Below are 25,461 nucleotides of genomic sequence, written 5' to 3'. Positions count from 1 at the left end.
AGAATCAGAATATTTCCCTCAGGAGACAGAAAAAGGCAATGCCACCCACCTCTCACCCCCAGAGTCTAGAAAAATGTGGCTTCTGAAGCCGAAAGAGGAAGCCAATTAAAATGTTCTTTCCTAGAACCTTTGATAAGTTGTACTGACTACCTTCAAAAAGTTTGACAAATGGAGGATTTTGCCGTTGATTCAGCCCTGAGATGACTAGATTGATTTAAAATAAACAAACAAAAAAACCTTCAGACCCTTAGATTCTCTTTCATAGCTGGGAGACAGAAAACTGGATTCCATTCTGAAGTAATAGCATGATGACTTAGGGAGGTTTCAGTACAACCCTAAATTCTTTCTGTTAATCTCAAAAGCTTAAAATCTAAGACTTCCTAAAATCTCTCTTCCTTCTGACAAAAGAGCTCCAATACAAACTGATTTTAAAAAATCAAGTTGTGTTTAAGGCCTTGGCTACACTTACCCGGTAGTTCGGCGGCGAGCGATCGAACTTCTGGGTTCGACTTATCGCGTCTAGTCTGGACGCGATAAGTCGAACCCGGAAGTGCTCGCCGTCGACTGCGGTACTCCAGCTCGGCGAGAGGAGTACCGCGGAGTCGACGGGGGAGCCTGCCTGCCGAGTGTGGACCAAGGTAAGTTCGAACTAAGGTACTTCGAACTTCAGCTACGTTATTCACGTAGCTGAAGTTGCGTACCTTAGTTCGAATTAGGGGGGTAGTGTAGACCTGGCCTAGCAGACTTACTTGGATGGTAGAAGCACTTTGGGGAGCTGACCAGCTAAATGGTCTTAGTTGAAAGAGAGAATGTGGCACATCCTTCAACTAGAGGGGAAGGATGTGAGCTATGTATCTATATCTCTTCAGCAACTGGTACCAGGACTCAGTCATGATTCATTCAGACAATGCCCAGGTCTTGGGATATTCAAACTGAAAGAGCAAAAGTCTGTGTGCCAAAGCAAAGATTCTTGTGTATTGGCCAGAATTTAATTACTGTTCTAATATCACTCAGAGGCCTAAATCAGGAATGGGGCCTCATCATGCTAAATGTTGTCTCTGCCCAATGGAGATTTACAGTCTTTCAGAGATATTTTGCTCCCATATAAGTAGTTTTTCTGATGTGGGTCCTCAGAAATCAAGTTGATTAGCTGACCAGGATATGTCAGGATTCACTCAAGTGAATGAGAACTGTTTGACTTAATGTGCTGCAAGTGAAGACCTGTAAACCTTGAATTTTTTATTTGAGCCAGCTAAAAAGTCCACAGGTTTCATGCCAGTTCTGGTAACTGTCTCTTGCTATAGATTTTTTTCTGAACCCACTGCATTTAAAAATGTGGGAAATATATGGTTCTCATGCATAACTTCAATGTGGCTTCAGTGGACTTGGTACAAAGATCTTCTGCTAACCCTACAGCTGAGGATTCCACTTTCTCTTGATCGAAGACCCAGCAAAGTGCAGTCATTTAGAAAAGCTTTTTTCTGGCAATTTACAGGCACTCCATGTGAGACCTGGGTCTTTCATTTGCACTGTCCTTGAGAGTGGACACAGTTCCCTCCCAAAGCATATTTTTGGAGGGGCTCCCTTTTTGTGTCTGTGTCTTACGAAAATGACCTCTCCACAAGAAGGCCTTGATTGTCTCCATTCTAGATTTCTTTCCGTCAGGCCTACATCGGGATCTAGCATCTCCTATCTTTGAAGTCCAGATCTGTGTACTAGTGGCAGTAAGGTGGAAGGTGAATTGATTCATAGTGGGTTCTTATTTACGTTGTAAAAAAAATTGTCAAAGCAGTCTGTCAACCAGCCAGTGGCTCCTTTTTGGAATCTTGAAATTTTCTGTTTTACCCTCCTTCATCCCATTCCTTTGAATTTATAACTGTCATCTTTTCCTTCCTCCTCTATCTTCCTCAATCTGTGATAAGGAAGAAACTTCCTTGAATGGATAAATTGTTCTGTAACTTGACCCTTATATGGTTTCTTGCTCCTTTCTTTGAAGCATCTGATACTTAGAGTTGCCAACTTTCTAATCGCACAAAGCTGAACACCCCTATACCGCCCCTCCTCCGAGGCCATGCCTCCGCCCCACCCCTTCTCTGAGGCCATGCCCACGCTTGCTCCATCCCCCCCCTCCATCACTCACTCTCTCCAACCCTCACTCACTTTCACCGGGCATGGGCAGGGGGTTGGAATGTGGGAGGGGGGTGAGGACTCTGGCTGGAGGTGTGGGCTCTGGGGTGGGGCCAGAGATGAGTGCAGGAGGGGGCTCTGGGCAGGGGCCAAGGGGTTCAGAGTACGGGAGGGGGTGTGGGCTCCAGCTGGGTGTATGGACTCTGGGGTGGGGCTGGGGATGAGGAGTTTGGGGTGTAGGAGGGGGCTGGGACAGGGTTTTGAGGTGTTAGGGGGGTGCGGGCTCCGGGAAGGAGTTTGGGTGCAGGAGGGGACTCCAGGCTGGGGCAGGGGGTTGGGGTGTGGGAGGGGGTTCAGGGTACAGGGTGCTAGCAGCACTTACCATAGCTCCTGGGAAGCGGCCGCCAGGTCCCTTCAGCCCCTAAACACACGGGTCTCTGCGCCCTGCTCTCACGCCCACAGACGCTGCCCCCGCAGCTCCCATTCGTCGTGGTTCCCAGTCAATGGGAGTTGTGGAGCCAGCCCTCAGGGCGGGGGCAGCGTGTGGAGCCTCCGTGGTGGTCGCCCGTCATCTAGGGGCTGCAGGGACCTGGCGGCCGCTTCCGGGAGCCGCACAGAGCCAGGGCAGGTAGGGAACCTGCCTTAGTCCCTGGCCCCCCGCTGCACCGCCGACCAGACTTTTAACAACCCAGTTGGCAGTGCCAACTGAAGCCACCAGGGTCCCTTTTCAATTGGGCATTCCGGTCGAAAACTGGATGCCTGGAACCCTACTGATACAGGGCACTATGAGAGACAGGGTACCAGACAACATGGATTACTGGTGTGATCTGGTGTGGCACAGCCCATATTCCTGAACAGTAACAGCCTGTCTAGTTTACTCAGTTCTCTGTTAGGGCTTTATATTTGTGAAAAATTCCATATTACAATTCCTGAATTTGTTCTCAACTGAGGCTTATCATTCCTTCTTAAATAGGAAATGTCACTGTCCAGTTTCTGTTCTAAACCTAAGAATTGTATAATCTCGCTTCACTCCACTCTTTACCTTCTCTGTGCATCAAATGCAGACTATTTTAGATAAATTAAATTTTTTCGTCTTCTTTTTTAATCAGTCTGACAGGATCCCCAAAAGATGTAGATGTATTGGTTTGTCATTGCCTGACACTTCATGTATCAAACTGACTTAGGCAGATGGACATCCAGCTTGTTTTACTTTGAAAGTCCATTCTGCCAGCTCTCTGGCTGCTTATTAGGCAGAATTAGGAGGGGTGGAGCTTCTGCTTGAAATGATGTACAGCCCTCTCCCTTTGTTCCTTACATGCATTTACAAGGTACTATAGAGATGATGTCACTGTCAACACATGCTTCCTTTGACAAAGGGGTGATGGCTGTTTCACTGTGGAATTTTTTGCTTCTCTGTTAATATTAAGGGCCAGTGGGCACTGGTGCTTAGAGCACATTTCTACAGATGTCCAGGTTGCTGAATGGCTCAGAGGCAAAATATCCCTTTCTGCTTATCTGTACATTTCTCTGAACAAACATTCTGGAATCCACAAAGACCTGTTAGCAATGCAGTATTGTGTAAGGTCCCCTCCTCTTCAAAAAAGATGTCTGTGTTATCAGTCAAATGTTCACAAAGTTTAGTTAAGCTATTTTGAGTCTTTTAAGAGCTAGGGAAGAATTAATCTGGAAACTGCTTCCTAAACCAACCAAATGGGGAGCCCTGCTGGGTTGGGAGGCTTCAAAATCAGTGACTTGTGTGTCTGCCTGTTGAAAGGATGTTGTCAGGATTCTGGAGATGGGTGGCATCTCAAAGTGCATTGGCCCAACTGAAAGGTGAAGGTGCATACTTGGGGTCCATACAGATGCAGATAAAGATTGCATTTCATCTCACCTAAATCAGAATAGGCAAAGCCGACCCTGGAGGGCACCAGCTCCTTCGGGGAGTCTCATTGGTCCACATTGTTGAATAGATAACTTGTAGGACCTTTATTTACAGGTAGGGGAAATTTGTCAAGTTATTTCTTGGCTTTCTTAGAAGTCTTATTTTCCAACATGTACAATCTTCTTTCAGTCACTTTGCTGTAGATCTGTGACCAAACTGAATGCCATACTCCACTTGCAGTCTTACCAATGCTAAATTGTGGGAAATAACTAACTCTCCTAAATTTACCTGGGGTATTTCTGATTACAAAAGTAAATATATTAATCCCTTTATTAAAGTCTTGCATTATGGACTCATTTTCAGTTTTTAATGTGGTATATTCCTAGTATGTATGCAGTGTCATACTAGTTTTGTGTTTGTTCCTTAATTATGAACTTCTGGTATTTGTAACCAATTTTTGGAATCATGGAATTTCAGACTTACTTTCTCTAGAAAATGGAATATGACTCAACAATTCTTGTTGTCATGACTGATGGCTTTTGGTTCCTCCTGCTTATTGTAATCGACATTATCTGTTGATTCAGCTAATAAATACTGAGCTGGTTTTCTTACACTTCTAATTTGCAAACTTGCAGCAAATTCTTTCCTTCCTTGTAATGGTATTTATATTCCAGCTATTCTAACAAGTAGTATAAATATGGAGATTATACCGTATGTTATGCCAAAATGCAATGTTATTTCTCTACATAAATTAGCAAATACAAATATATATGCAGCATTCATTCTGCTTATATGTAAATACATAGGCTGTGACTGGGATTTTTCACCGTGAATGTTATTTAATAAAAGCAGCTAACGAATGCATGCTGAAAAGTCATAACTTTGTAATTTTAAACAATTTAAATGTAATCTAAATTGGTTTTGATGTCATGTGTTAAAGAATATCAGCTGTCTGCACTTTTTATTGCTAGCTTCTAAATGTTGGAAGGTTAATAAATCCTTCAAACTACTGTACCTTTTTAATACTGACAAACTGAGCCTCATAATAAATACTTAAAATGGACTCTATCTGAAGTCAGTCTAGTGAAAAAGGTCAATGAAGGGTCACTGATGCATTTAATTAACAAGCATATAAATTTGTTCTCCAGCCCTCACCTATTTTCTGTTGTTGTTTTCAAGTTGATTTCAGTGGATGTGCATTAGATTTATTGCTTGTATGTAAGTGTATAGCACAACAATTCTGTTTTGCAGCCTGTTCCTTTCATTTCATACTTTCATAACTTTCTAAAACATTGGCCTGTGTGACTGGAAATTTTCCAGTTTTGTCTTCTTGCGGTGAATTTTCTTGTGCAAGTGCTGGCTGACACACATCCTTCTATTGTGCAGGAAGACAACAACCATCTTACCTTATGTGCAAACATAAAAAAACATTTAAAAACCTGCTAAGGAATGCTGGGGATTGTAACTATTGCGTGCAGTGCTTCTGAGACTCAAAGATCAGAAATTAGTCTTTCAGATCATTGATTCAGCACCAGACTTAGAAAAGTTGACTTGTCATGAAAAAAATTGTACTAGTCTATCAAATGTTTCTCTGGGCTGAGAAGTTATGTAAGTTTGGAGTTTTTAAAGTTGGATGTAATCTAATTTATCTCTTCCTTTTTTTTTTTAATACTAATAGTCTAAATCCTGAATAGTTTCACAAAGCTTTGAGAAAAGTTTAGCTCTGTCCCTCAGCTATGATATTCCCTGACAATACACAGGGACCTGTCCACAATCCAAAAACAATATTGCAGACCTGATGACTACACAGTTTCAATCAGTAGTGTGGGTGTGGAAGGTGTCTAAGATCCTTTCAAGAGTGTAAATTTTAACCATGTAATAACCAGGTCTTCTGACTTAGATTAATTTGTAGCGTAGTCATGCCTTTGGTTATACATTATGCATGTACTTCTGATTTAGTACCTACATATTTTCCTTTGATTATTTTAGAATCTGCCTAGCCCTGCTATTTAATTCTATGCCATTTACATCTTCACTTCTTGACCTGAACTGTTGTGTACTACTTCATAGCTCTCTTAAATATCTACTGTGTTCTTCCCAAGATGGGGCTTTACCTACTTCATAGGTATAGTTTACCTATCCTTTACCTACTTCATAGGTATAGTTAAATCAGCTTTTCTGCTCTGCATTAAGTGGGAATTCGTAGAATCATAAAATCATAGAAGATTAGGATTGGAAGAGACTTCAGGAGGTCATCTAGTCCAACCCCCTGCTCAAAGCAGGACTAACCCCAACTAAATCATCCCAGCCAGGGCTTTGTGAAGCTGGGCCTTAAAAACCTCTAAGGATGGAGATTCCACCACCTCCCTAGGTAACCCATTCCAGTGCTTCACTACCCTCCTACTGAAATAGTTTTCCTAATATCCAACCTAGACCTCCCACACTACAACTTGAGACCATTGCTCCTTGTTCTGTCATCTCCCCACCACTGAGAATAGCCTAGCTCCAGCCTCTTTGGAACCCCCGTTCAGGTAGTTGAAGGCTGCTATCAAATCCCCCCTCACTCGTCTACAGACTAAATAAGCCCAGTTCCCTCAGCCTCTCCTCATAAGTCATGTGCCCCACCCCCCTAATCATTTTAATTGCCCTCTGCTGGACTCGCTCCAATTTGTCCACATCCTTTCTAGGGGGGGCCCAAAACTGGACAAAATACTCCAGATGTGGCCTCACCAGTGCTGAATAGAGGGGAATAATCACTTCCCTCGATCTGCTGGCAATGCTCCTACTAATACAGCCCAATATGCCACTAGCCTTCTTGGAAACAAGGGCACAGTGTTGACTCATATCCAGTTTCTCGTCCATTATAATCCCCAGGTCCTTTTCTGCAGAACTGCCGCTTAGTCAGTCAGTCCCCTGCCTGTAGCGGTGCATTGGATTTGCCATCCAGGACTTTGTACTTGTCTTTGTTGAACCTCATCAGATTTCTTTTGGCCTGATCCTCCATTTTGTCTAGGTCACTCTGGACCTTATCCCACCCTCCAGCGTATCTCCCTTTCCCCACAGCTTAGTGTCATCTGCGAACTTGCTGAGGATGCAATCCATCCCATCATCCAGATAATCAATGAAGATGTAGAACAAAACCGGCCACAGGATCAACCCCTAGGGCACGCTGCTTGATACTGGCTGCCAACTAGACATCGAGCCGTTGATCACTACCCATTGAGCCCGATGATCTAGCCAGCTTTCTATCCACCTTATAGTCCATTCATACAATTCATACTTCTTTAACAAGAATACTGTGGGAGACCGTATCAAAGGCTTTGCTAAATTCAAGGTATATCATGTCCACCGCTTTCCCCATATCCACAGAGCCAGTTATCTCATCATAGAAGGCAATCAGGTTGTTCCAGCATAACTTGCCCTTGGTGAATCCATGTTGACTGTTCCTGATCACCTTCTTTTCCTCTAAGTTCTTCAAAATGGATTCATTGAGGACCTGTTCCATGATTTTTCCAGGGACTGAGGTGAGGCTGACAGGTCTGTAGTTCACTGGATTCTCCTTCTTCCCTTTTTTAAAGATGGTCACTATATTTGCCTTTTTCCAATTGTCCAGGACCTCCCCCGATTGCCACAAGTTTTCAAAGATAATGGCCAATGGCTCTGCAATCACATCAGCCAACTCCCGCAGCACCCTCAGATGCATTAGATCCAGTCCAATGGACTTGTGCATGTCCAGCTTTTCTAAATAGTCCTTAACCTGTTCTTTCACCACCTCCTCCCCATACTGTGCTGCCCAGTGCAACAGTCTGGAAGAAGACCTTGTCTGTGAAGACTGAGGCAAAATAAGAATTGAGTACTTCAGTTTTTTCCACATCATCTGTTACTATGTTGCCTCCCCCATTCAGTAAGGGTCCCACACTTTCCCTGACCTTCTTGTTGCTAACATACCTGTAGAAACCCTTCTTGTTACCCTCCACGTTCCTTGCTAGCTCAATGATTTCTCTGTTAAGCCAAGCTGGTTGCCTGCCATATTTGCTATTCTTTCTGCACATCAGGATGGTTTGTTCCTGCACCCTCAATAAGGCTTCTTAAAAATACAGCCAGCTCTTCTGGATTCCTTTCCCCCTCATATTAGCCTCCCAGGGGATCCTGCCCATTAGTTCTTCTGGACTCGGCGGCATGGACCTTGTCCTCAGGAATTGCCATGAGTTGTAGCTTATGGATGCAGGCCTCGGGGCTCCCGCCCAAGATTCAGCAAACTATGCAGGACCAGCCTTTCGATGGGGTGTTTACTGCTTGCTGAAGACAGACAGACTCCAGGCTGCATAGCCTAAAGGATTCCAGGGCTACAATGAAATCCTTGGATATGCACACCCCGGCAACCCAAAGAAAGCCCTTTAAGCCCCAACCGCAGCAACAGCGGTCATATCCTCCTCAGCTGAGGCAGAATCCCTACAGACTCAGGGGCAGAAATGGCAGGCGCAAGCCCTGCCAATCCTCAGTCTGGGCAGGGCCAGGGTCCAACTAAACCTTCATCAGGTGGTCATTTTGAAGGTGCACTCAAGGATGGAACATCTGTTTCAGCACCAGATTCTTCCCCGTGTTTTCTGAATTGTCTATTCCTCTTCTACCGTGCTTGGTCCCAAATAACATCGGACCACTGGATCCTTCACACAGTAGAAGTGGGATATTCTCTCCAATTCTGCTCCTCCCGTCCCTCTTCAGGGACCCTTTTCACGAGCAACTCCTTATCCAGGAGGTGCAGTTGCTTCTTGCCATAGGAGCGGTGGAGGAGGTTCCTCAGGAGCTATGAGGAAAGGGATTCTACTCCTGCTATTTCCTAATTCCCCAAGGCAAAGGGGGGGGGGGGTCTCCAACCCATTCTAGACCTGCAAGGACTCAACGAATTAATGGTGAAGTTGAAGTTCCGTATGGTCTCCCTGAGCACAATTATCCCTTCCCTGGATCCAGGAGGCTGGTACGCCACCCTTGACATGAAAGACGCGTACTTTCACATAGCCATTTGGCCTGCACACAGGTGATTTCTAAGGTTTGTGGTCAACCACAAACATTATCAGTTCATGGTCCTCCCATTCGGTCTGTCGATAGCCCCCCCCCCCCGAGTTTTCACCAAGTGCGTATCAATCATAGCAGCCTTCCTTTGCAAGAGACAGGTGCAGGTATAGCCCTACCTCAATGACTGGCTGCTCAGGGGGCAGTTACTCACCTTCTTGAAACTGTTGTGCTTCGAGATGTGTTGCTCATATCCATTCCAAACCCACCAGCCTTCTCCTCTGTCGGAGTAGCCGGCAAGAAGGAACTGAGGAGGCGCCGGGTCAGCAGGGGGTTCCACAGCCGACCAGACGGGTGCTGCTAGAGGAAAAACTTCCTGACGACCGTGCATGTGGCGCTCACACAACTAATGTGTGTATCCCTCCCTCGGGGGAGGGATAGCTCAGTGGTTTGATCATTGGCCTGCTAAACCCAGGGTTGTGAGTCCAATCCTTGAGGGGGACATTTAGGGATGAGGGTTGGGGGAACATCTGTCAGGAACAGTACTTGGTCCTGCTAGTGAAGGCAGGGGACTGGACTCAATGACCTTTCAAGGTCCCTTCCCATTCTATGAGATAGGTATATCTCCATTTATTATTTAATTGGAATGGACATGAGCAACACATCTCGAAGAACAACAATTACGAGAAGGTGAGTAACCGTTCTTTCAGTTGCCAGTGTAGACATAGCCTTAGATAGCATCTCATGCCATTCTTCCCACCAGGAGTGCCAGCCTTAATAGCCCCATTCTCTTCTTCTGCTCTTGACTCCACCCCAGCCTATGCATGAAATATCCTTTTGCTGCCAGTTCTTATTCAAATACCTTCTAAAGATTCCCTACTTGTACTTGTCCCACAAGAAATTAGTTGTTGTTGTTTTTAATTCCCCTGCTCTCCAAGTTTTGCAAGTGCATCCTGACAACTCTGTCCACTAGACAGTATTTTTTTCAGGGCAGGGATTGTCTTTGTGTATTTTTGTGCATCAAGCAAGCTGCATTAAGTAATAAAATGAAGAAGTGTCAGAGGCAAATATTAAAGACTATTTAAAAATTATCAAAGAAAACAAATGGGGAGGAGTATAGTTTCTCTAGGCAAAGGTTTGAAATAATGTAGAAATCATGGGTGAAATCAAATAGGATAAAGTAATGGAGGGGAATGGTACAAATGGGAAATAGCAAGTGTTCAAAGATAAATGAATGTATGTCCTAATGTTATGCATGTTGCTTAGCAACAAGCAGTAAAAATGTGGATGAACAAGTAAGAACAAAAAGTAATTAAAGGAAAGAAAGGCATATGCATGGTACAGTATAATAATCAGGTAGAGGGAAAAATATGAGAAAAGCAAAGAAGAAGAATAAAAAATAGATTTCAAAGAAGGTTAAGATAAACATGAGACCATTTTTTAATCTGTGTAGTCTGATTCAATTTTTGCATAATATTAGGACAAACAGGTATCAACTTGCAGTAACGTATAATACCTAAACATGCACTGAATATAAAAGAAAAATGTATAGAAGAAGGAAAAAAGCAATAAGCAGAGCAATACTATAACAAGAGTTTATCTGCAACATAGAATTAACACAGCTTTTAAAAAATCCCAGTCACATGGAAAATGAGCAGTTGAAATAATACCACTATCTTTAGGCAGAAATCCAACTTGCCCATAGCCTCTGTCTCTGAATCACTTCTGCGGAGAGCATGTTCTTGTGGCTGCTTTCAAAGCTTCATTTCCAGTTTTTCACATAGGCACAATTCCCTAGAGTATGGTGCTGCACTAGACTGTATTCAAATATGATTATGAATTTATTGAGAGATTTGTGGTCAAAATGTATTAAAATAAATTCTTCTTGATGCTTTTTCATCTCACAGCCTTCTTTGGGGAAAAATACAGTATAGTACTGATATTCACTGAATCTTGCATGCGTGATAAATCCCTTTAAAAGAAGAATTGTCTTGTCACAGAAGTGGGAATCAAGAGACATGGTTTCTATTCCTGGCACTGCCACAGGCCTCTTTTGTGCTCTTCAGCAAGTCACTTAACATCTAGGTGCCTCAGTTTCCTCACTGCTGAAATGGAGATAATTTTTACCAACCTCAGAAGGGTGCTGTTATGTCATAATTATTAATGCTTGTACACTGAGATTCTCTGTTGGAACATGCTGTAGAAGTATTTTTATGCCAGCTATTACATTAATCTTGTTTTTATAATGTTCATAATCTGTAAATATTATAAAAAAATCAATAAACAGAAAGTTTTAAAAATATAGTAGGGCTGTCAAGCAATTAAAAAAATTTATCGTGATTAATTGCATGATTAATCAAACTGTTAAACAATAACAGACTACCATGTATTTAAATATTTTTGGATGTTCTCTACATTTTCAAATATATTGATTTCAATTACAACACAGAACACAAAGTGTACAGTGCTCATTTTATATTTATTTTTGATTACAAATATTTGTAATCTTTTGTAAAAAAAAAAAAAAAAAAAGAAAGAAATTGTATTTTTTCAATTCACCTCATAGAAGACTGTAATACAATCTTTTTATCGTGAAAATTGAATTTACAAATGTAGAATTATGTACAAAAAATAACTGCATTCAAAAATAAAACAATGTAAAACTTTAGCGCCTACAAGTCCACTCAGTCCTACTTGTTCAGTGAGTCACTCAGACAAACAAGTTTGTTTATATTTGCAGGAGATAATGCTGCCCGCTTTTGTTTACAATGTCCCCTGAAAGTGAGAACAGGCGTTCACATGTCACTGTTGTAACCAGCATTGCAAGATATTTACGTGCCAGATGTATTAAAGATTCATATGTCCCTTCATGCTTCAACCATCATTCCAAAGGACATGCATCCATGCTAATGAGAGGTTCTGCTCAATAACGATCCAAAGTAGTGCAGACCAATGCATGTTCACTTTCATCATCTGAGTCAGATACTATCAGCAGAAGATTGATTTTCTTTTTTCGCGGTTCGGATTCTGTAGTTTCCACATCGAAGTGTTGCTTCTGAAGCCATGCTCCACACCTCGTTCTTCTCAGATTTTGGAAGGCACTTCAGATTCTTAAACCTTGGGTCAAGTGCTGTAGCTATCTTTAGAAATCTCACATTGGTATCTTCTTTGTGTTTTGTCAAATCTGCAGTGAAAGTGTTCTTAAAATGAACAACATGTGCTGAGTCATCTTCTGAGACTGCTATAACATGAAATATATGACTGAATCTGAGTAAAACAGAACAGGAGACATACCATTTTACCCCAAGGAGTTCAGTCATAAATTTAATTAACACATTATTTTTTTAACAAGCATCATCAGCATGGAAACTTGTCCTCTGGAATGGTGGCCGAAGCATGAAGGGGCATACACATGTTTAGTATATCTGCCACGTAAATATCTTGCAATGCCAGCTACAAAAGTGCCTTGCAAATGCCTATTCTCACTTACAAGTGATATTGTAAATAAAAAGCCAGCAGCATTATCTCCGGTAAATGTAAACAAACTTGTTTGTCTGAGTGACTGACTGAACAAAAGACTAGGACTGAGTGGACTTGTAGGCTCTAAAGTTTTGCATTGTTTTATTTTTGAATGCAGGTACATAAAAAAAAATCTACATTTGTAAGTTGCACTTTCACAATAAAGAGATTGCATTACTGTATTGTATGAGGTGAATACTATTTTTCAATTTCTTTTATCATTTTTACAGTGCAAATATTTGTAATAAAAATAATATAAAGGGAGCACTGTACACTTTGTATTCTGTGTTGTAAATGAAATCAATATATTTGAAAATGTAGAAATAAATCCAAAAATATTTAATAAATTTCAATTGGTATTCTATTCATTAGCAATAAATCGCGATTAATTTTTTTGAGTTAATCGCATGAATTCATACCTTCTTATACCAATGCCCTATTTTATGCATTTGTCAGCATGGTTTGCTAAATGATATTTCTCATGTTGCCCTGTTCAGCCCCCCATCAGAGCTTAAAGCAGCCTCGGGGTTATTCTAAATTGCGTGTGGTTGCCCAGGTGCCAAAGGGCTGCTCTGCCAGCCAGAGACCACCATGGATGATCTGCTTTATGTAATGTTTTTAATTAATTTATTAATGTAGTGAACCTACGTAGTTAATCTGCTTACCAGTGTAATAATGTTTTAGATTCCATTCTGGTTTAGAGAGAGAAATAGATATTATAGAGGGGGCTGGTAGCAACACCTATTATTAAGGTTGCCTGACACTTCCCATTGCAAAACAGTTTTCAGTTGATTGTAACTTTGTCAATTTTTAGTCCTTTGGGCTGAAATGTTCCCTGCTGGGTATCTGCCTCTGGCTGAAATTTTTTAAATATTTTTTAATTATTATTTTAGTCAAAGCAGTTCAGCTGTTTTCAAGAGTGAAGCTGGAGAAAAATACATTGTTTTGCCCATATTAAAAAATTCTGGCAACCTTTTCTTTGAAAAGCTTTAGTGCCCCTATATTTGAAATTTGGCAGACAGGTGGCCTTGTGTCAGGGATGTAACTTTTACTGTCCCCGTGAAAAATTGCAGGTTGCACATAGAAACTTCAGTAGAAACGTTTTAGATTTTTAGCAGCTAAATTCCTAAAGATTCCATCTGCACTGGGCATACTGCAGCCTGGAGCTGAACAGGACTTTCCCTACATTTGCAGCTCTGGGTCTCTGCAAACTGTGGTGGGTCCAGGTCTGGGTACTTGAATGTAGAGCAGGGATTCTGTCTCTTCTGTGCTTTGAATAACCCCTCTGCTGGGTCCAGGCAGGTTGTAGGAGAAAGTTGTCTGCTTCAAATACAGCAGGGATACAAGCAGGGCCGGCTCCAGGGATTTGGATGCCCCAACCAGCCAAAAAAAAAAAAAAAAAAAAAGCCGCAATCGCGATCTGCGGCGGTAATTCGGCGGAAGGTCCTTCACTCCAAGCGGGAGTGAGGGACCGTCCGCCGAATTGCCGCCGAATAGCTGGACCTGCCGCCCCTCTCCGGAGTGGCCACCCCAAGCACCTGCTTGCCAAGCTGGTGTCTGGAGCTGGCTCTGGGTACAAGACAGACCTGCAGGGAGCCAGGGGTAGGACATTAGGACAAAGAGTCTGCAAGAGAGGTTGGGACTGGAGGCTGACAGGGGATGGAATGGGAAACTGGGACAGTAAATTGGAGTTGGGGGGCTGGGTAGAGACTGGGACTGGGATCAAGGGAGGGAATAGGGAGGGGAGATTTGGTGGAGAGCTGTGGAGAGGGTGGGCAGACTGGGACTGGCTGAAAATGTATCTGCGACTGAGAAGCAGTGAAGCAGAGGGAAGGAGGTGAGAGTGGAGGGAGATGGATCTGATGAGGAGCTGGGGTGCAGAGGGAGAATTGGGACTGGTTGTGCAAAGTGACTGGGACAAGGAGACAGAGGAAGCACTGAGACTGAACAAGGAGCCTGGAGAGGGAGATTGAGACTGGGAGCCACTCGGGATCAGGAACATGGGTGTGGGAGGCAACTGGAGGCTATCATTGTGGGGAGAGACAGATTGTATGAGGATCCAGGAAGGGGGACGGGAACTAGAACTGTGGCTGGGCAAGAGTACTGGGAATGTGAGGAAAGATGGGGGCAGTGAGTCCAGAGAGTAAGTCAAGGACTAGGGGACTAGGATCAGAAGTCTGAGGAAAGGAGACTAAGACTTGCTAGGTGAGGAGAATGGGAATGGACAAGGAGCCAAGGGGTAGGGAAGAGATAAAACTGAGACAAGTTTGGAGGGGAATGGGCAGAAAGGTCTGTGCCCTTTAAATAACAAGATTCCTGAGTCTCACCATTCTCTGCTGTCAGCAAATATCTGTGATACCAGTGGCAGACTGTGCCATACCCCTCTAGTGAGGCTCCACATAAAGTATGACAACCTACTACTGCTATCAGTTACTCTGTTGGCTTACGTGGAAGAGATCTCTGTGCCAAATACAAAGGTTCCAACCCCGTGATGCCCCATGTAAGTATCAATATGATGCCACATGATGGAATTTGGTTTTTAGTCAATTTTTATGTGTAATTTTCTAGTTTAAAAAAAAACAATGTTAAAATAATATGAATGTTGCAGCTGCATGTGCAGTGGGACAGGTTAGCTGCCCCCAGTACAATCCCATCTGACATCCTAGGTATGTATTTGGGGCAGTTGGCTCATCCTGCCACTTGCACACCTGTGCTACAGTGGTATTTTTAGTGTCCTTGATCGCCTGAGCTGGAAATTTCATCTCCAGCCCCAGTGTAGACATACCCTTACTCCCACTATATAAGGTTGTATCTTCACTGCAGAATTGACTTAGGTCACTGGCACTCAAGAGTGAGCAGTCAAACTGCAAAGCCATGTTTGAGTTACTGTGTTCCACCTGCTGCAGCACTCACCTGTGTGTGTCACTGGGACTTCTGGGGTCATATTTCATGGTTCTTTGTGCTGCAGTTAGCTGAGCCACTCTGTGATTCTTTCCCAGTGAATTATGGAAAAACTTGTCTGGGCACCTGGGGGGGACATTGAAGGACTAGCAGCACTTGAGTGATTTAGGCTGCATCCTCGCTACCAAGGGGGCGGGTTACCAGTTAAGTGAAAATTCACTTGGGCTTTAAACTACAGTTTCAGGGAAGACAGCTAGCCCCAGTTGAAAGCACCATTAAAGCTAAGTGAAAGGGTTTTGTGTGTGGATGCAAGGAGGACCAGGACAACACAACACCCGAGTAAGACCCCAAGTTAACTCTTCAATGAAGACACCACAAGATTTGTAGGGCTGTTATATGGAATTCAAAACACTGCTACCCAGACATTGTTGCAAAACAGAATCAAAGCTTACCTTATATGTATTGTAAATGTTATTTAAGTTAAAAGCCCAAATGTCCTTTCTTTCCCTTTCCTAGTTCATGTTTGCTGTTGGCTCTCTACATGTTGTGGCTATGAAAATAGATAAATCTTTTATTGTGTGTTTGTTTTATGTTAAGGAATGTTTTATCTGAGAGAGCAAGTGAATGTGTGTGACATGACATGTTTGTATATCTCCTGTAATTTTCAGTATTTATTCATGGTTGAACAATCCATTCCTTTTCCAGCAAACAAAACCATCCTCCGTATCCTTTCATCTTTAAACTCTTCTCTTTATAAATGTACAGTGAGCAGTAAATGTACTAAATGGAAGATACAAGGTCATCTTATGATAGATATATTATGCAAATAGGAGTTATTGTGTATGTGAGACTGTAAATGAGTGGGGGGATGTTGTATGTAGAACTATAGCAGTAGCAAGTTTGGAAGGTGCTGCCACTAAATACCTAGAGGAAAGTAGAAAGACTAATAAGTTGGGAGGAGAGTGACTAGCAGTGAGGTATCAAGTAAAATGCTAAAAGTAGACAGTTTAGGAAGAGACAGTGAGTAGGCACACCAGGATGTGGGTCTTGCGTGTAACCCTTCAGCCAGGTGGAGTTGGCAGCAATAATGGCTGGGTTCAATATCTAGGGGTTCTTCTTAATACAACACAGAACCGGCTCGAGCCCCCACCCAGTAATCTGAGAAAATTAAACACCACTCCTGGGCACCTCTAAGAGGCAGTACTTCCCCTCACGAGTACTGAGTCAGTGTAAAACAAAGAAAACTTTTAATGGAAAAAATGGGAAAGGAACCCAACATTAATTTGGGAAAACACCACAGCCATGATTTGAAAGCCTATAACCATGAGAAAAACATCCACCTCACAATAGGTTGGGTAGTGACCTTTGCCTCAGTTTCTTACATTGTGGTGTGAAAATCCGACAAACAGATGTTCCTTTAATGCACCACTCCCCTCTCCCTCCACTGCACCCCACTCACAGTTGCTGTCCTTGGTCAGCAAAGACCCAGAGTTTAGAGATGCGTTTATGTGAGTTCCCCTCCAGGGGCGGATGAGAAGGCAAAGAGCAATGCCTCAGCTGCTGCTGCCACATTGTTCACTCTGTGTGACTACCCACTGTGCCATCATTCACTCCGTTGCTGTGTCATTGATGCACAGCTGGTTGCTGCATCGTTGTTTACTCCACTGTTGTTGGCTGCTGTGCTGTCGCTTTCTCTCCTGCCACCCGTCTCTCTCCTGCAATATCTTGAGGTCCCACCACTTAACTCAGCTCTCAGTGATTTCAGCAGTTATTGGGAGTGAACCTTCCTGCTAGTGCAGGCTGAGCAGTCTCTTTGACTGAAAACACTGTGCTCAGCAGATCCCAGGCTTAGCAAGGTCCCAAGCTTAGACTCTTAATAAAGTCTAATCAGCTGTGTCTTTACACAGTGGAGAGTCAAATGGTATCTAGGACTCTTTGGGCAGAGCCCACACCGCCAGGTACAAATATCCAGAGGCGACATGTAACTGTTAATAGTGGGGGGGGGGTCAGCACGTGACTCTGGGCATTGCCTCTGGGCCCTTTCCCACTCTCTCACCTGCTCCACCTTGCTCCCATTCACCTCACAGCTCCTTCCCCACTTCTCCCATTGCTTCCCAGCTGCAGGCGTGACACAGGCCGGAGCGGCCTCCGGAGTCCTATTGCTGAGCATTGGTAACTGCCGGTGTGGGCGAGGAAGGGACGGGACTCAGCGGGCTTTCCTGTGTCCCAGCTGGTGGAGTTGTGCTGCCAGCCTAGGGTCTCTTCCCTGCTCTGGGCACCTCTGGGGCTCAGTGGGAGAACTAGGTGCCAGTACCTTTCCCAGGCATGTCCCCTCAGCCGCACTCAGCCTGACTTCCACCCTGGCACCCTCGTGGTGTGTGAGGTAGCATCTTTTATTGGACCAACTTCTGTTGGTGAAAGAGAGAAGCTTTCGAGCCACACAGAGCTCTTCTTCAGGTCTGGAAAAGGTACTCTGAGGCTTGGTCTACACTAAACCCCCAAATTGAACTAAGGTACGCAACTTCAGCTACGTGAATAACGTAGCTGAAGTTCGAAGTACCTTAGTTCGAACTTACCTCGGTCCACACGCGGCAGGCAGGCTCCCCCGTCGACTCCGCGGTACTCCTCTCGCCGAGCTGGAGTACCGCAGTCAACGGCGAGCACTTCCAGGTTCGACTTATCGCGTCCAGACAAGACGCGATAAGTCGAACCCAGAAGTTCGATTGCCAGCCGCCAAACTAGCGGCTGGGTATAGACGTACCCTGAATGTCGAAGCTAAATACAAGATGGAACAGATTGTTTAGCATAAGTAGTTAGCACATATCCTAAGGGACCATTCAAGATAGAGTGGCCTGTTAACTCTTCTGCAGTCACAGGACAACAAGTGGGGCGGGGGGTCAGTGGATTACAGATTGTTGTAAGAAGCAATAAATCCAGTGTCTCTGTTCAGTCCATGATTTTTAGGTCTGGTCTACATTACAGACCTATACCGGTATAACTACATCACTAAGGGGTGTGGAAAATACACACCCCTGAGCAACGTAGTTATACCCACCTAACCCTCCTGTAGACAGCGCTATGTCAGTGGGAGAGCTTCTCCCGCTGACGTAGCTATCACCTCTCAGGGAGGTGGATTAACTATGCCGATGGGAGAACTCTCTCCCATCAGCTTAGAGCATCTTGATTAAAGCGCTACAGCGGCGTAGCTGCACCGCTGATGCAGCATTTTAAGTGTAGGTGTGCCCTACGTATCTAGTAAAGTTATGAATGTAAGCTAATTTTGCTAGCATGGGCTCCAGGTAGCAACTTGTGGTGCACAAGAATATCATTTATTTAACACTCTCCCTGTGCAGTTCAGAAACTCCTTGCTGCTGTTCCACTGGTTTCTCCCCCCACCCCCACCCCATGTTTGTTCTTGCATGCCTGGCTGGCTTTTCCCTTAGGTAGGTCTTGTTGTGTACCCAGCATGCACAATTTTCCAGGAATTATGTGCATCAGAAGGCAGTCTATTTTTGACTGGTCAGACCTTAGGATGAAAGCTTTTCATTCGGCATAGCTTGAAGTGTGAGAATGCTGTTTATTTAAATGGAAAGTGTTTTATTTTACTTTTCCCCCCATTTTCTTGGTTCTGGAACTTCCTCCAGTATGTCACATTAAGGCTGAAGTAAAAATCTGCTTTAAGAACACTCTAGACCGAAGAAAGTATTTAGACCACAGGCGAATTTTTCCTTGGATGGTCTTATAAAAATACATACTAACTATGAAACATTATGTAAGACTGAGCAGAGTTCTACTCCTTATGTGCTGAAAGTTGAAAGGGACATCCTTGTTAAAAATAATTTCCCTGTGTTACTAATAATATTTATTTAAAACTGAAAAAAGTCACTTATTAATTCTAATTGCTTTCTTTCCTCTCCTTCTCCAGTCTTGTCTCCTTTTGCATAGTCCATAGTCTGCACTATTCTAACAGTGAGGTCCTCCTCTATTTCCTATTCATTCACTTCTCCACAAACATCTCTGCTTTGTTCTGTGTTATCCCCTACACCTCTAGCACTCTCCCCGACCTTGTCTGCATGGTCCATGTTGATGGTATTAGATCTGCCTTCAGTAGAAATGATCATGAAGGTGATGGTTACTCCCCTGAAGGCCCCAGTTGGATAGCTCTTGCTGGGCATACTTAAAAGCTGGTGATGGGTGATTGCTCCTCTTCCCTGAGGGTGCTTTCATATGAGGTTTTGTATAGGGTTTTTATTACCGTTCTTCCTCTTCTATCTTATTGTTTGTTAATTTCACTTGTTTGTCATAAAGTACACTGAAAACTCTTCAAAGTCTGGTATTATGTCTTTCTATGTGCTTGTACAGTTCCTAGTACAATGACACACCAACTGGAATCTCTGGATGCTACTTCAATAGAAATAATACTGTAAATAATAACAAAGACAGCAGGAATCTTCAGATATATTAAGGGAGCATTCTGGAGAGCCAAGTCTAGTGGTCAGAGGGCGCCTGAGGTAGCAGTGAAAAACCGAGCATCTCTCTAGCAGCCTGGGGACAAAAATCAAGGAATCAGAGTTGTGACAGTAGCTGGGCAGAAGAGTGCAATGCAGAGGGAACTGATAGGTTTTGTTTTTTGGGGGGGTGGAGAGAAAGGGAGGGAAGACTGGAGAGAGCCAAATTATGGAAGATCCAAGCCCTATCTAGTCTCAGTTCATATCTAGTTGTATAGCAGGAAAGGAAACTGAGAATGAAGACTAGCCACCAAAAATAAAATTTAAAATGTACTGAAATCCTAAATGCACTTTAGTACTATAATGTGACAAAACAGGAACATGAATATGTATATCAAACTGGCTTCTGCAAGTTTGGAGACAAAAATAAGTAATGAATTGTTTTGTAGTGTTACTGTCTTTGCTGCTCTGTTTTCAAGTAGCATAGTATCTGTGAATGAGTGTCATTTTCCCTCATGATTTATAATTGGTCCCTATGAGGAAAATCAATTACTTCATATGGAATAGGCTTGAAAAGGCAGAAATGTAATGTATTTTTATTCTTATGAGATGTAGATCTGCCTTTATTCAGCAGCAGAGAAATAAACAAAATTAATACTTTAATTAATCTGACTTGCAGAGCACTTGAAACAATGATCTGGGTTTATGAAGATAGCAACAATAAACCTCCCAGGAGAAACCTCAAGCTCGCTGAGTCACTGAATTAGAAGACTTAGGGCTGTAGAGATCTGAAAAATTCCTGTTTCATATGCTCTGAAACATTTTGTGAGAAAATTGTTGAATCTTTCACAGAGAGAATGTTTGAGTTTTTGGAGAGTGTTTTTCTATTTTAATTTTTTATGTTTGCTATTTTTATATTAGGAAATCTATTTTTAATACAAAAATTATCCTTTAGGGAGTTACTGTTCTAAATGTGTTCGTGATGCTAGTGAAATTAAAAATATAGGCTTGCCCAAGTCCTTTTACTGAGAAAAGATTATATCTTCAAAACATTCTATACACATCAACTAAGTAAGCTTTCAAAAAGACACTGACAATAAGTTCTTGTGAAGAATTTTAAAATTAAGTTGCCATGAGGTGAAAGGGAATTATGTTATGGATGAGAGAGTGGCTAAGAGACAGTAAGCAGTCAGTATGTAATTTTGTTGTAGCCATGTGGTCCCAATATATTAGAGAGAAGAGGTGGGTGAGGTAATATCTTTTATTGGGCCAATATAAGATATTACCTCACCCGCCTCTTCTCTCTAGTAACCAGTCAGGTCTGTTTTTATCATGGCAAAAGGTTGATTGGTGTAGTCCAAGGATTCATGCTAGGGCCAGAGTTGTTTAATATATATATATGTACTATTGATCTGGACTAGAAGGTGGCAGTACTTAGAGATGATAACATTATTTTGGTTAGTCAAGAGTAGAGAAGACACTGAGGAACTTCAGAAGAACCTAATAAAGCTAGGTGACTAGACAGCATAATGGTAGATGAAATGCAGTATTGATAGTGCAAGATTACAGATTGGAGTGAATTATTGCGGGGTTCCAAATTTATTGTATCATCTCAAGAAAAGGACCCCTGGGCATGATTGTGAGCAGCTCAACGAAAACCTCTGCTCAATGTCGAGAAAGCGAACAAAGTATTAACAGATATACAAAGAGTGGAATAGAGAATAATACTATAATGGCATTGTATAAATCAATGGTATTTCCTCACCTGGAATGCTCAGATTACACTCTCTCTCTCTCTCTAATATAAATAAATAAAAGGGTTCAGAAAAGGGAACACAAATAGTTGGAATTCCATATGAGAAGTTATTGTGGAGTTTGAGACTTTTTAGTTTAGGGAGCACATGATTAAATGGGAACATAACAGAGACATACAAAATTCTGATTGTTATAGAGAAGGTAAATTGGGCACTTCTGTTTACCCTTTCTCATTACAGAAGAACAAAGGGACACTTAGCGAAATTGAATGGCAAGAAATTTTAAAATAAAAGGAAATGCTTTTTTTTTTTTTTTTTTTTTTTTTTTTTGCACATAATTAACCTGTGGAACTAATTCCACAATATATAATCAAAGGTAACTATCACTTAAATCAGCCTCTGTATATAAGCATCAGTACCAGATGACTGGAGGGTAGCTAATTTAATGCCTATTTTTTTAAAAGGCTCCAGAGGTGATCCTGGCAATTACAGGCCAGTAAGCCTTACTTCAGTACCAGGCAAATTAGTTCCGAGTATAGTAAAAAAAAACACAGTTATCAGACACATAGATAAACACAATAGGTTGGGAAAGAGTCAAGACAGCTTTTGTAAAGGGAGATTGTGCCTCACCAATTTATTAGAATTCTTTGAGGGGTTCAACAAGTATGTGGACAAGGGTGGTCCTTGGAATATAATATACTTGAGCTTTAAGAAAGTCTTTGACAAGATCCCTCACCAAAGGCTCTTAAGCAAACTAGGGCCTGGTCCCCACTAAGCCCCCACTTCGGACTAAGGTACGCAAATTCAGCTACGTTAATAACGTAGCTGAATTCGAAGTACCTTAGTCCGAACTTACCGTGGGTCCAGACGCGGCAGGAAGGCTCCCCCGTCAATGCCGCGTACTCCTCTCGGCGAGCTGGAGTACCGGCGTCGACGGCGAGCACTTCCGGTATCGATCCCAGAACATCGACTGCTTACCGCTGGACCCTCCAGTAAGTGAAGACGTACCCTAAGAAAGATAGAAGGGAAGGTCCTCTGATGGTGGGAGGGATAGCTCAGTGGTTTGAGCATTGGCCTGCTAAACCCAGGGTTGTGAGTTCAATCCTTGAGGGGGCCACCTAGGGATCTGGGGCAAAATTGGTACTTGGTCCTGCTAGTGAAGGCAGGGGGCTGGACTTGATGACCTTTCAAGGTCCCTTCCAGTTCTAGGAGATAGGATAGCTCCATTAATTTATTTTTTTATTTTAACTGGTTAAAAGACAGGAGACTAAGGGTAGGAATGAATGGTCAGTTTTCACATTGGAGAGAGGTAAATAGTGATGTCTCCCAAGGATCTGTACTGGGACCAGCACTGTTCAACATATTCATAAATAATCTGGAAAAAGGGCTAAACAGTGAGGTGGCAAAATTTGCAGATGATCTAAAATTACTCAATACAGTTCAGTACAAAGCAGACTGAGAAGAATTAAAAAGGGATCTCACAAACTGGGTGACTGGGCAACAAAATGGTAGATAAATGCAAAGTAATGCACACTGGAAAACATAATCCCTACTATACATACAAAATGGTGGGGTCCAAATTAGCTGTTACCACCTAAGAAAGAGATCTTTGGCATCATTGTGGCTAGTTCTCTGAAAACAGCTGTTCAATATGCAGCCACAGTAAAAAAAGCAAACACAATGTTAGGACCCATTAGGAAAAGGATAGATAATAAAGCAGAAAATATCATAATGCCACTATATAAACCCATGGTACGCCCACACCTGGAATAGTGCATGCAATTTTGGTCGCCCCATCTCAAAAAAGATATATTAGAAATTGGCAAGGTACAGAGGAGGACAAAAAATGATTAGGGATATGGAGCAACTTCCATATGAGGAGAAATTTTAAAAACCAGGATTATTCATCTTGGACAAAAAATGACCAAAGCCGGGATATGATAGGAGTCTATAAAATTATGAATAGTGTGGAGAAAGTGAATAAGGAAGTGTTATTTACCTCTTCACATACCACAAAAACCAGGGGTCACCCAATGCAATTAATAGGCAGCAGGTTTAAAACAAACAAAAGGAAGTACTTCTTTACACAACATAGTCAACCTGTGGAACTCATTGCCGGGGATGTTGTGAAGAGCCAAAAGTATAACTGGATTCAAAAAAGAATTAGATAAGTTCCTGGAGGATAGGTCCATCAGTGGCTTTTAGGCAAGATGATCAGGGATGCAACTCCGACTGCCAGAAGCTGGGACTAGATGATGGGATGGATCATCTTCTGACTGTTCCTTTTCATTTCCATTTAAATAGCTTCCTCATTTTTTGTAGTTCCTCTTTCTAAAGTTAAATGCTACTATGGTGGGCTTCTTTAGTATCACCCCCACCCGCAAGAATGTTAAATTTAAATGTATTAGGCTAGCTATTATCAAGTGGTTCAGCTATATTCATCTCTGAGACCAGCTTAGTACTAAATCAAGAATTGCCTCTCCCTTGTGGGTTCCAGGACTAGGTGCTCCAAGAAGCAGTCATTAATGGTGTCTAGAAACTTTATTTCTGCATCCTGCCCTGAAGTGACATGTACACAGTCAATATGGGGATAGTTGAAATCTCCCATTATTATTGAGTTTTCTATTTTAATGGCCTTTCTAATCTCCCTGAGTATTTCACAATGAACATCAGCTTCCTGGTCAGGTGGTTGGTAATATATTCTTACTGCTATAATCTTATTATGCAAGCATGGAATTTCTATCCATAGAGATTCTGTGGTACAGTCTGATTAATTTAAGATTTTTACTATATTTGATTCTATACTTTCTTTCACATATAGTGCCACTCCCCCACCAGTATGACTTATTCTGTCATTCCTATATATTTTGTACCCTGTTATAACTCTGTCCCATTGATTCCAAGTTTCTGTTATGACTATTATATCCATGGGCAGCAGGTGGAGCCCCACTCTGGGGAGGCTAGCCCCCAGTTCTGCCCCTTCTGCCCACGCCCTCCCCAGGGCTGGAGCCATGAGACCCCCTGCAGTCCCCCCGCTGTGACCAAAGTCACAAGCCCTTCCTCCCCACCTGGAGAGCCCCCCCATACCGAGGAGCCCCAGGCTGGCCAAGTCCTGAACCCCCCCTTTACCTGCCTGGAGGAGCCCCGAGCCAGCCGCAGCCTGGAGCGCACCCACCACATGCCCGGAGGAGCCCCGGCTGGATTGGCCAAAGCCCTGAGTGGAGGAGCCCTGGCCAGGCTGGCCTAAGTCCCGAGCCTCCCCTCCCTTCATGTGATGTAATTGAATAGGACTCTTTTTCATTTGACTGTTTCACTTCAGTTCCCACCTGTAATTTATCAACTTCTATCCTCTCCTCTTTACTAGGATATAGAGAATCCCACTTAATAGAGCCTCCCGCTCAAGGATGTCTCTGTCTGAACTGTGTACTCCTCCGCACCTGTTGGCTTTCCCCCGCCCTTAGTTTAAAAACTTCTCTACAACCTTTTTATTTTACATGCCAGCAACCTGGTTCCATTGTGACTTAGGTGGAGCCCATCCTTCCTATATAGGCTCTTCCTTTCCCAAGAGGTTCCCCCGTTCCTAATAAACCTAAATCTCTTCTTCCTGCACCATCATCTCATCCATGCATTGAGACCCTGCATTTCTGCCTGTCTCACTGGCCCTGTGTGTGGAACTGGAAGTATTTCAGAGAATGCTACCATGGAGGTCCTGTACTTCAATTTCTTACCTAGCAGCCTGAATTTGGCCATCTGGACCTCTCTCCTAACTTTCCCTATGTCATTGATACCTACATGTACCATAACCTCCAGCTTCGTC

At 42.9% G+C, this 25,461-nt stretch overlaps 1 protein-coding gene across 8 annotated transcripts in view; it reads left to right on the top strand.

The window, feature by feature from the left end:
* EFCAB11 (EF-hand calcium binding domain 11) overlaps nt 1–25,461 on the top strand; it is a 110,969-nt gene that overhangs the window by 33,007 nt on the left and 52,501 nt on the right. Inside the window, exon 6 of one of the 8 annotated variants that reach the window (XM_042858595.2) lies at nt 3–11,430. The exons of the other annotated variants lie outside the window; for them this stretch is intronic. Within the exon in view, the coding sequence (XP_042714529.2) occupies nt 3–69 (67 nt within the window). The 3' untranslated portion in view covers nt 70–11,430. Of the gene's footprint in view, nt 1–2; nt 11,431–25,461 lie in introns of those variants that run through there. 8 annotated transcript variants of the gene reach the window in all.

Source organism: Chrysemys picta, chromosome 4 (genome assembly GCF_011386835.1).
Source record: "Chrysemys picta bellii isolate R12L10 chromosome 4, ASM1138683v2, whole genome shotgun sequence".
Lineage (NCBI taxonomy): Eukaryota > Metazoa > Chordata > Testudines > Emydidae > Chrysemys > Chrysemys picta.
This window is presented reverse-complemented; position numbering and strand designations above follow the sequence as displayed.